This window comes from Cricetulus griseus, chromosome 4 (genome assembly GCF_003668045.3).
Source record: "Cricetulus griseus strain 17A/GY chromosome 4, alternate assembly CriGri-PICRH-1.0, whole genome shotgun sequence".
Classification (NCBI taxonomy): Eukaryota; Metazoa; Chordata; class Mammalia; order Rodentia; family Cricetidae; genus Cricetulus; species Cricetulus griseus.
This window is the reverse complement of record NC_048597.1, coordinates 88,097,583-88,109,632: the sequence shown is the minus strand read 5'-3', so window position 1 is coordinate 88,109,632 and position 12,050 is coordinate 88,097,583. Positions and strand designations below refer to the sequence as shown.

Below are 12,050 nucleotides of genomic sequence, written 5' to 3'. Positions count from 1 at the left end.
AGTAAGATGAGAGCTATCACAAAAGAGCCTTCAGAAAACTCTTGTGAGGCAGGTTTTCATGTGGGCTAGGCTGGCCTATAGCTGAGGCAAGCCTTACATTCCTTAGTCTACCAGCCCTGGGATATGAGGCAGGCTCTACTGTGTGTCCCATATGATCTGATGCCTGCGTGCACTGTGTAGTGTTTGAGTACCACACTTAGCTCCTTGGGTTAAGTCCTTGGGCTTAGTAGGTAGGAGGCACTGGTGTCCATCCTCAGCACTATCAAGACAAACAAACAAACAAACAAACAAACAATAAAACCCAGCAGACCAGGCCAAACTATCTCTCCTCAAACGTTTCTCCTTCATAAATTGTTTTTGTTTTACTTTTTTGAGAATTTCATACATTATAAAATGTATTTTAGTCATATTCACCCCAACCCCTCCCCATATCTCCTTCAATCTTCATATTCTCTGTGGTAAATCCACAGAGTCTAGTAAGGGCTGCCAATATGTGCTTGTCCACTGGAACCTGGGCACAAACATGAAAAAACAAAAACAAAAACAACCAAACCCAAAACTTGAATCTTTCCCCACCGCCAGCAAGTCATCAACTGCCAACAGTACCTGGTCCTGGTGTGGGGTGGGCGTATTAATCCTCCCCAATCTATTTCTCCCCTTTATCATTATTTTCTTGTAGCTTTTCCAAATGGGCAGCCACTCTTGTTACCTGCTGTGACTTGCAACTGTGTAACTATAACTTGGTTAGTACTGACCTGCCAACTTCTCAGAGTGTTTCTTCTTTCCCAGTCCTGTCCCAGACACCTGGTTATCACCAACTTTGGCATAAGCCTGTGGTTCAGTTGCCAACACCATAAGAAAGAGATAAGATGGAGATTGGGGACTGGAGAGATGGCTCAGTGGGTAAAAGCTCTCCCTGCACAAACAGGAGAGCTGCGTTTGGAATCCCTAGCATGTAGAGAAAAAGCAGGGAGTGGCCACATGCCAGCCTGGAACCCCAGTGCTGTGGAGCCTGAAGACAGGAGTGTCCCTGGGGCTTGTTGGCTTCCAGCCTAGCTCCAAGGTCAGCAAGAGACCCTGTCTCAGAGCAATAGGTCTTTAATGGGTTAATAAATAAATGCTAAACTTAAAATGGAGGACATGATATGGGAGGGGTTCTGAGAGGATAAGTATGATTAAGATGCATTGTATACAACTGTGAAATTTTCAACAAATAAATATTAAAAGAAAAAAAGATGGCACCTAGATTTCTTCCTCTGGTCCCTGTAGGTGCACCCCATCCCCTTGAATATATGAATAAAATAAAATTTAAAAGTGAATGAGTGGTTTGGCCATGTCCGCCTTGCCGTTACCCTGTTCCCTGGTGCTTCCACAGCCTGATCCGCCCCAGTTCCAGACTGTGGTAGCTAGTGGGCGTGTCTGCCTTGTCACGATGTTTTCTTTCCCTCTTCCCGGATGTCCTATAAATGGAATCCTACAGTGCAAAGTGCAAGATTGAAGTGCCTGGCTGTCTGCCCCTGGCTTTGTTTGCAACCATTGGCTGCTTTTAGCGTTGTGTGGGCTGCAGAGCTTATGTGTTTGGGAAGTGTTTATTAGGGCTTTGATGAAGCTTCTTGTGAATGAAAGAGGCTGATCCTCAGCTGCAGCCCTGGCCCAGGAAATGGGCTTTTTCCTGCCCTTATGTGTGTTGTATGGGAGAGTTCATGTCTTTGTGAGCCTTAGATAATCGTCTGCTTTAATTATTGCTTCCTCCAATTGAGTTTCAGCCTTCAGATCTCCCTAGACAGAGCCAGACTAATGATGATAACATTGTTGCCACAGACAGCCCTGTGTAGCGTTGCTGTCTGTATTCCTGGACTTATAGTAGTGGGGAAGGGACTGGGGGAGGTGTTGCAGGGCGCTGTCACTGAGTTTAACAGGCCAACTTCATTAGAGTAGCGGTGACTACCTACAAGAAACTGTCCCATGTCGTCCTCATCCCCCTTGATATTCCCTCCTAGGAGGAGGGGTGGGGTGGATCATTGGATTTACCCCCTTGTAGCATGAAAAATAAATGACCCAGAGACAGATATTGGGGGTTCAAGCTTTAAGCTGAAGATCAGAAAAGCAAAGCAGCCAGGCACTAGCTCTCACTCTACCTCAGACTGAAAGGCAATCTGGTCTCACCAAACCTCAGCCTGCAATCCCAGACTGCTATGCTGTCCACAACGTGGCTGGAGAATCCTGAGACTCAACCCTTCCTATCCTCAATGTGGCTGGAGAATGAATGCCAGCTCTGAAACCTTGCTCCTGTCTTATATACCTCCCTAATGCTGGGATTAAAGGTGTGTAATCCCATGAACTCTGTAACTCTTTACTCTTGTGTAGGCCAGGGTGGCCTTGAACTAACAGAGATCTGTCTACCTCTTAATCCCGAGTCCTGGGATTAAAGGTGCATACCACCATTGCCTGATCTCTATAGCTTGAGACTGACTTTGCTTTCTGAATCCTCAGGCAAGCTTTAATAAATCATAAGTACTATATCACCACACTTCCTCCCCCCTACATTCTTACTGCTCCCTCTTGACCTCCCAGTCAGATGCATATACCCATGGCTTCATGGTCTTGGTGCTAGGGTGTATAGAGGGTGGAAGGGAGGACTCTTATCTGTGTAGCTCTAGAGAAGTCATCATCCATGCTGGGGTGTGTAGGGAGACACCGTAGCCACGCCTCCTAAAGGCCGGCTACAGGTGTGCTTGACCACGCCTGTCAGGGCATGGTCGAGGGGTGCAGGATGACCCATGGGGAGTTCTTAAGGGGGCAGACATGTGGGAGAGGTCCCTTCTCTCTGGCCATGCTAGCTTGCGAGCTCTGGGCACGCTTTGGCTTGCGCTTGGTTGGTGTTTATCTGAATGAAGGAACCTTAGCCTTACGGACTACGGATCGATCTCATCAGGGGTGAGGCTTTCCTGGGATATGACTGCTTTGGACACCCAAGCTCCTGTGCTCTGCACATAGTCTAACAAACTCCTGGGTTCTCTAAGCCGGACCGTGACGGAATTGCACTTCAGTTTGTTGTTGGTCCCCATAAGGAAAGGAGGCTAGACTGCAGCAGGATGTGGCTTCATGGGTAGTGGCCTTGCCTAGTGTGCTTGGAGTCTTGGGCTCTGTGTTGGGGTGGCGTAGGGAGGCTCTGTGGGGCTTGCTGGCCAGCTAGCCTAGTCTCATTGGTGAGGTCTAGGACATTTCCTCAGCACCCCCAAGATGTTTAGTCTCCAAGTATGTTGTGCCCCGAAGAAGAGTTGAGAGCTGGCTGTAGTAATGACAATTGAAATTGAAATAGTAGTGCATTGAATTGAAACACAAAGCTTGACTCCTCAGGAGAAATCATAGTCTTTGTGAAGGTGTTGAGAATGTAAGATGGTTCAGTGGCTGAAGAAAAACTATGTGGTGGTTCATTATCAAAATTAATAGAGCTGGGCATTGGTGGCGCATGCCTTTAATCCCAGCACTCGGGAGGCAGAGGCAGGTGGATCTCTGTGAGTTCGAGGCCAGCCTGGTCTCCAGAGAGAGTGCCAAGATAGGCTCCAAAGCTACACAGAGAAACCCTGTCTCAAAAAACCAAAAAAAAAAAAAAATAGAATTAACACAGTTGGGGGTGGGGAGGTGGGTGGGTAAGAGTTTTTTAATGTGCAAGCATGAAGAGCTGAGTCCAAATCCCCAGCATCCATGTAAAAAGCAGGGAATAGTCATGCTATATACCCCAGAGAGATCTCTAGGGCTCACTGATTGCCAGCTCAGCTCTGGGTTCAGTGAGAGACTCTGTCTCAAGGGAATAAGAGAGAGGATGAAGTGAAACACCCAGCACCATCTTCTCCTTTCCAGGCTCTTTCCCCGGGGCATATACTCAATATACATTTGATAATTCCACTTCTGGGTATATGCATGGAAGAATTGAAAATGGGACTCAAGGAGATATTTGTACATCTGTGTCCGTAGAAGCATGTTTTTTAATATCCCAATGGTAAAAGCTGTCTAAGTGACCATGGTAAAATGATGGACTCAGTGAAGATAATTTACCCTTACAACAGAATATTATTCAGTCCTAAAAAGAAAGAAGGACCTTGCTACCATGTGGACAAATTTGGAGGATAAAGGATTGCATTCATCCAAAGTCCCTGCAGAGACAGAAAGCAGGGAGGTGGGTTCTGGGCCCGTGGAGGGCTGTGAGAGGCATCAATAGGGATAGAGTTTCGGTTTGGAAAGGTGAGAAGGTTCTGTGTGTGAATGGCTGATGGGGGTGCTGCACAGCCCGACACATGCTTTTCTTATTTATCAATTCGTTTAAAAGTTGCATACGTATGTGTATTGGTATAAGTGCATCTCTGTGTGTGTTTCTATGTACACATGCTCTCGTGTGTGTGTGTGTGTGTGTGTGTGTGTGTGTGTGTGTGTGTGTGTGTGTGTGTGTGTGTGTGTGGAGGCACAGGATTGTCATCAGGTGTTTGATTATGCCACCTTACATATTGAACTCCTGATTTTCCTGTCTCTGCCTCTTGAATTATGGGAGACAGATGTGCATCACCATGTCCAATTTTTTTTTTTTGGGGTGCTAGCTAGCATCAAACCCAGTGTTTTGTTCACACCAGGCAAACACTCTAGCATTGAGCCACACCCCCAGCCAGAGATGGAAGCTCTTCGGATGTTTTACTATAGTTAAATTTGTTTTTGCTTGTTTGCCCTCTGACCTCCACACTTATTCCCATGTCCCCTGAAAGATACATAAGAAGAGGCAATGTTGCACAATGAGATAATGGGAGAAAAGGCTGTTGGAAGGAACTGGGGTAGAGGCCAGACTCCCATGGACAAAGTCAGTGACTTTGTCCGCTCAGGTCGTTGAGGCACAGGCTGTCCCCTCACCTGGAGTCCTTCTCATTCCTCCTGAGTAGGATCACCTTTCAAGTTGCAACAGAGCCTGAAGTGGTTATAGGTCCTGTAACCCTGTGATGGGCTGAGGCAGGAGGATGGCAAGTGCAAGGCTAGCCTAGGCTACAGAGTGAGTTCCAGGAGAACCTGGGTAATTTAATGAGATCTTGTCTCCAAATGAAATACATATAAGGGCTTGTATCTTGGTGGTAGAGCCCCCACCTAGAATCCACCAATGAGGTAATGGGGTGTAGCTCAGTGATAGAAACCAGGCAAGTCCTGGGTTCCATTCCCAACAATGCAATACATAAATAAATAGGGAAGTTATTAAGTCTATAAGTAAAATTATGTAAACCTAAAACAAATGATGGAAACAACCACTTCTTAGCTATGATATGGCTTTTTCAGAAAATATTTTTTTCCTTAAATGTGCGCATATGCAACATGAGCAGGTTCCTGCCAAGCCTAGAAGAAGGTGTCAGATCCCCTGGGGCCAGAGTTACAGTGAACCACCAGCTTGTTGTAGGTGCTGGGCACTGAACTCAAGTCCTTTGCAAGAGCAGCCCGTGCTGGCTTCTATTGAGCCATCTTTCCAGCCCTAGGCATAACATCAATAAAAGTCTGTGTGCCCTTGAAGTTATTTACTACTACTGTATCTGCCATAGACATAGACTGTTTGCACTATGGAAAACACTATTTTAGAGTGTTGTATTGTGTCTCTTGCCAAGGACTTGGTTCCTTGGCTTCCTGTCAGTACCCTGAAGTTGGTGGTAGTAACTGGCAAATGCTGTGAGTTAGGCCTCTTGCCCTCCCCTCCCTCAGGTGACTGTTTAACTTTTGCCAAGTGTGGAGTTGCTTTGGGGGCTACTGTTATTTTTCACAGGCCAGCCAGGCACGTGCCAAGTGCTGTTTAAGTGTGGCTGTTATTGTTATTATTTTGTTTGGCAGTTTGTGCAGACAACTTGGACAGAGTCCTTGACCAGCTGTTTTCTTTCTTCTTTTCTCTAGTTTGCCCGACCATCTGTAAGTCACATGGTTGCACAGCTGAAGGCCTGTGCTGCCACAAGGAGTGCCTAGGCAACTGTTCGGAACCGGACGACCCCACTAAGTGTGTGGCCTGCCGCAACTTCTACCTGGACGGTCGGTGTGTGGAGACCTGCCCGCCCCCCTACTACCACTTCCAGGATTGGCGCTGTGTGAACTTCAGCTTCTGTCAAGACCTTCACTACAAATGCAGGAACTCTAGGAAGCCTGGCTGTCACCAATACGTCATTCACAACAACAAGTGCATCCCTGAGTGTCCTTCTGGCTATACCATGAATTCCAGCAAGTGAGTCCTGGGGGGGGGGGTGTCGTTTGGGGAAGGAGCTGGAAGCTGGTGGTGTGGTTAAAGCTGTTAAAGAGGACTGACGAGCTCTTTCGTTAGGATGCATCCCCAGCACCAAGGTTATTAGACCCGGAGGTACACACTGGTGATACTAGTATTTGGAAGGTAGAAGCAGGAGGATCAGAAGTTCAAGGTCATTCTTGACTACATAGTGAGTTCAAGGCCAGTGTGAGCAACCTAAAACCCTGTCTCAAAAAACAGAAACCTATATCACCCCCAAGGAAGCCACAAAATGCTGACAACTGCTGTTTAGGACTGACGATGAAGCCTTATCAGTTCTAACTGTAGTGCACTGGCTAAGAATGAGGTTGCCATTGATAGCCACTACTTACATCTTTTTAATTCTGTATGTGTGTATGTGTTCATGTGTGTGGGCATGTGTATGTACAGATGGGCACATGTGAACATACATATATGTGTGAGAGATTGTGTGCATGCATACATGTGTGAGTGAGTGTACACACATGCAGGAACCTGGGTGTGCATACACACGTGTGTGTTTGTGTTCATATGTGTGGTCACATTTGTGTGCAGGTGGGCATGTGTGTATATGTGTTCATGTGGGTGGGCATGCATATGGGTGTGTGTGTGTGTGTGTGTGTGTGTGTGTGTGTGACTGATGTTGGATGTTTTCCTCAATAACTCTCCAACTTCTTACTTAGTTTTTAAATATTTTATTTTTATTCACGCGTATGTTTGTTATGTATGTAAAGTGTCTGTGTGTGCATGGAAGTGTCTGGGGAGGCCAGTAGAGGGCATCAGTTTCCCTTGAACGTAAGCTTCCGTGTGGGTGCTGGGAATTGAACTCAGGATCTCTGGGAGAGCAGCAAGCTCTCTTGACCACTGGCCCATGTCCCCATTCCCCATTTTATCTTTGAGAAAAGGTCTCTCACTGGGTCTAGAGCTTGGGATACTCCTGTATTTGCTTCCCCAGTGCTGGAATTATAGGCGTGACTTCCCTCCTGGCTCTTTGGTGGTGCCTGGGAAGCAAACCTATATCTTCATGGTTGCACAGCAAATATTTTGCCAACTGAGTGATCTACCAGCTCTTAGTAATGTGTTTTTAAATACTGTGTCCCAGGCTTTGGTGATGGGCTTGATCGGAAGGAAACATTTCTCCTGAATACCCCATTTCTGAGGGCCATGCTTCCAGTTGAAGAGGGAAATCTTTCATTTCTCCTGCACCCTTCTCCCTGGCACTGTTACATCAGGAAGGCAGCTGTGTTGTTCATGTCCTACCCCACCTGACCCCAACACAAGCTGGGGACACACTGTCTTAAGGAGGGGGAGGCCTACGTCTGCACTATTCCCAGAGCTTGGCTGCTCTTCCAAGATCAGCACCATCAAGCCGTTTCCTACCGCTTGGGTGAGAAACAGGCTTCTCTCCTTGGTGATGAGTCAAGCTTCCTATATCTACGTTCCAGATGCTTGGTTTAGGGCCTCAGCTCCATGGATAAGTTAGTTTAGTGTCTGGGACCTTTACCAAGTTGTTGTTGTTTTAAATCTCTTTCCTGGTTTTTGTGTTAGGGTTTAAGAGAAGCGGGGTGGGGTGGGGGATATCCAGCAAAGAACAGAAAACCAAATCAGAAACAGACGCACATTGTGAGGCCTTGAGCTGACCTGCTGACGTCAGAATTCTTCCTCCCAGACTTGGGTGCTAGCCAAGTGAGCGAGCAAAAGAGAGTGTTTTGATTTTGGTGGGAAATTTTATTTCCCTGGGTGGAGAAGGGCAAGAAGGAAAACAATCTTTATTTTAGCACTCGTGAATCTTTTTTGGTATTTTTTTTGTGTGTGTTTATGAAGCCTGAAAGTACAATATGTTTTGTTTTGCTCTATTTTTTATTAAATAAATTAAAAAAACACCAAAGAAACAAAACGGCAAGTATTGTTGGCCCAAATAGACCTCGATAAATTAGTCTCTGTGTTGAATGGGACTTTATTTTTCATTTCGAGGGCAGGGGGAGGTTAAACAGGAAGCTTGAAGAAGGAAACATTGTTCTGTTTATCCATTTCAGTTTTTAAAAAACAATTGTGGGTACTGATGGTTTCTGTCAAGACCTTTGTTTAAAAGACATTGGCTTTAGGGATGGAGAGATTACCCACCAGATAAAGCAGGAGTTGGGATCTCCAGAATCCGTGTAAATGCCAGGTTGTGTGGTGTCCCACCTGTCATCCCAGCCTTAGAAGGTGGAGACAGGGATCCTGGAGCAGGTTGGCTATCTACTGAGTTCAAGTGAGGGAGCTTCAGTGTATAAGATGGAGGGCTGCTGAGGTGGCTCAGCAGGTAAAGGTGCTTGCCACCAAGCCTGACATCCTAAGTTTGAACCCTTAGGACCCCAGAAGGAGAAAACTGTCTCCTAAAGGTTGTCCTCTGACCTTCATACTACATGCTGTGATGTGTACATGCCCACACAGTTACACACACACACACATGCATGCATGCATGCATGCATGCATGTACGCACACATTCACGTACCCACCCACCCACCCATCCATCCACCCCCCCCCCACACACGATAGGGAACAATTGAAGAAGATGTCTAGTATCAGCTGTGGCCTTTCACACATAGGGACAAACATGCATATATACCACACACACACACACACACACACACACACACACACACACACACACACACACATTCAAAAGAAGAAAAAGACATTGGATTTAAATAAAAGACATTTTTTTTAAATGCTCACCATAACCAAGATGGTGACTCTCTGCCCATTGTTGGGTTGTAGTTTTCTGTATTGGTTTCCAACTCCTGTAGCTTCTTTGATGATGGCTGAGTGAGACTCTGATCTATGAGTATGGCACAATGTCCTTAGGAGTCATTTTATTGCTATGTTTCTTTGACAGAAGAATAGTATTTGGTTTCACCCTGGGTCCATGGCCTATCTATTCTCAGGTTCTTGGACATCTGAGCACTATCAGGCATGGGTTTCATCTCAGGGAATGGGCCTTAAATCTAACCAGATAGTTGCACTTTTATGCCACTATTGCACCATGGCATCATACAGGCAGGTCACTGTAGATGGAAGGGTATGTAGCTGGGTTGGTGGCATGCAGAGTATTTCCAATACCGTGAACACTAGTCAGCAAGAAGAAAGGTTCTATGTAAGCACCTGCTTAACTTCTCCATGTTCAATGAGACATAATTGTTGTTGTCTTCAGCAATAGGGCCTTACCATCAGTTCGTGGAGAGCAATCAATAGTCTTATTGGCAGTAGCCAGAAGTGTTGGGGGGTTTCTTTGGGGGTCCCCTTTCTATGTCTATTTGATTTGATTCCTGGCTGAGGTTTTATTTGGTGTCTAGAAATGTCTAGTTGAGGCTTTGTCTCCCCTGTTATTTGGTGATTCTATTTGGATTTCTTTCATGTATGTATACGTTTTAAAAAGCTTCTGTGGTAGTAGGTTTCCATATGATTCCTTTAGTGTCTCTTAGTGTTGTCTGTTTGTCTCTGTATTCCCTCCCTTCCCTCTCTCTTCCTTTCCCCCTCTCCTTGAGTCCTTCTGTTCCTCCTTCCCCCATTCCCTCCTTCCATCCATAATTATAAGTTCATTTCCCCTTCCTTGAGCTATCCTTCTAATTTCTTCTCTGTACCTAACCTCTGTGGTTATAGTAGCTTGCCTATCAAAGGCTTAACAGTAAACGTCTATGTATACGTGAATACATAACATATTTGTCTTTTTCGTCTGAGTTATCTCACGCAGGATGATTTTTTTCTAATCCCATCCATTTATCTATGAATTTCATGATTTCATTTATTCAATGGCTGAGTAATATTCCACTGCATAAATGTACCACCTTGTCTTTACTTATTCATCCCATCTTCCTGAGGGATTGCCACACTGATTTTCCAGTTTGTACTCCTATCAGCAATGAGTTTTCCCTTTTTCTACATTCCTGCCAGAATGAGCTGTCAATTGTTTTATTGATCTTGATTTTTCTGACTGGTATATGATGAAATCTCAAAGTAGTTTTGGTTTGCATTTCCCTAATAACTAAAGATGTTGAACATTTCTTCAAGTGTTTCTCAGCCATTTGTGCTTCATCTTTTGAGAATTCCTTGTTTCTGTACCCCATTGGGTTATTTGTTATCTTGATGTCTGTTTTCTTTTTTTGACCATTTTATATAAATGGAATATTAGCTCTCTGTTGGATGTGGAGTTGGGTAAAATTCTTTCCCTATTCTGTAGGCTGCTGCTTTGTCTGAATGACAGTGTCCTTTTCCTTATAGAAGCTTTTCAGTTCCATGAGGTCTCATTTATTAATTGTTAATCTTAGTGTCTGTGTCTCTGTTCAGAAAGTCTTTTCCTGTGCCAATGAATTCAGGGCTGTTCCCTACTTTCTCTTCTATCAGGTTCAGTGTATCTGGCTGTATATTGAGGTTGTTGATCCATTTGGAGTTGAGTTTTGTGCAGAGTGATTTGGTACAGGTACAGGTTTCTTTATAGTCTTCTACCTGCAGCCTTCAGTTTGATCAGCATCATTTGTTGTAGTACAATTTGAAGTTAGGGATGGTGATACCTCCAGCAGTTCTTTTATTATTCAGGATTGTTTAACTATTGTGTGTGTGTGTTTCCATATGAATCTGATTGTTCTTTCAATTTCTGTGAAGAATTGTGTTGGGATTTTGATGGAGATTGCATTGAACCTGTAGATTGCTTTTGATAGGATGGCCATTTTCACTATATTTATTTTGCTGATCCATGAACATGGGAGATCTTTTCATCTTCTGATACCTTCTTCAATTTCTTTTTCAGTGTCTTAAAGTTTTTATTATACAAATTTTCCACTTGCTTGGTTAGAGTTACCCCAAGATATTTTATTTATTTACTTTTTTTAGGTTACTGTGAAAGGTATTGTTTCCCCAATTTCTTTCTCAGTCTGTCTGTCATTTATATATAGGAAGTGTTTGTCAGCTGTAGGAGTTTCCTGGTAGAATTCTTAGGGTCCTATCCTATCATCTGCAAATAGCAATACATGGAGTTCTTCCTTCCCAATTTGTATCCCCTTGATCTCCTTCAGTTGTCTTACTGCTCTAGCTAGAACTTCAAGTGCTGTATTGAATAGTATGGAGACAGTGGGCAGCCTTGTCTTGTTCCTGATTTTAGTGGAATTGCTTTGAGTTTCCTTCCAGATCTTTTATTATGAAGGGGTCTTAGATTTTGTCAAAGGCCTTTTCTGAATCTGATGAAATGATCATATTTTTTTCATTTCAGTTTCTTTTTTTTTTTTTTTTCGAGACAGGGTTTCTCTGTGTAGCTTTGGAGCATATCCTGGCACTCGCTCTGAAGACCAGGCTAGCCTCGAACTCACAGAGTTCTGCCTGCCTCTGCCTCCTGAGTGTTGGGATTAAAGGCGTGCACCACCAACGCCCAGCTTAGTTTTTTTTTTTTTTAATATGGTGGATTACATTAATTGATTTTAGTATGTTGAACCATTCTTGCATTTATGGGATGAAACCTATTTGGTTAGGGTGGATGATCTTTTTTATTTGTTCTTAGATTTAGTTTGCTAGAATTTATGGAGACTGGTTGGTTTATAATTTGTTGGGTCTTTATATGGTTTAGGTGTCAGAGTAATTGGACATGGGTGTATGCGTGTGTGTGTGTGTGTGTGTGTGTGTGTGTGTGTGTGTGTGTGTGTATCAGAAGGGGTAATTATCTGAAGTCTTTCTTCTTTCCTTGGCTGCCTATTCTGTTTTCAGTCTAGATGTTTGCACAGTATCTGGGGTTAGTATCAGACTTCA

At 44.3% G+C, this 12,050-nt stretch overlaps 1 protein-coding gene across 2 annotated transcripts in view; it reads left to right on the top strand.

Moving 5' to 3' along the window:
- Window positions 1–12,050, top strand: part of Insr (insulin receptor) — a 134,388-nt gene that overhangs the window by 73,554 nt on the left and 48,784 nt on the right. For both annotated transcript variants that reach the window (XM_035443202.1, XM_027415764.2), the window contains exon 3: window positions 5,914–6,235. In XM_035443202.1, coding sequence (XP_035299093.1) covers window positions 5,914–6,235 — 322 coding nt within the window. The remainder of the gene's footprint in view (window positions 1–5,913; window positions 6,236–12,050) is intronic.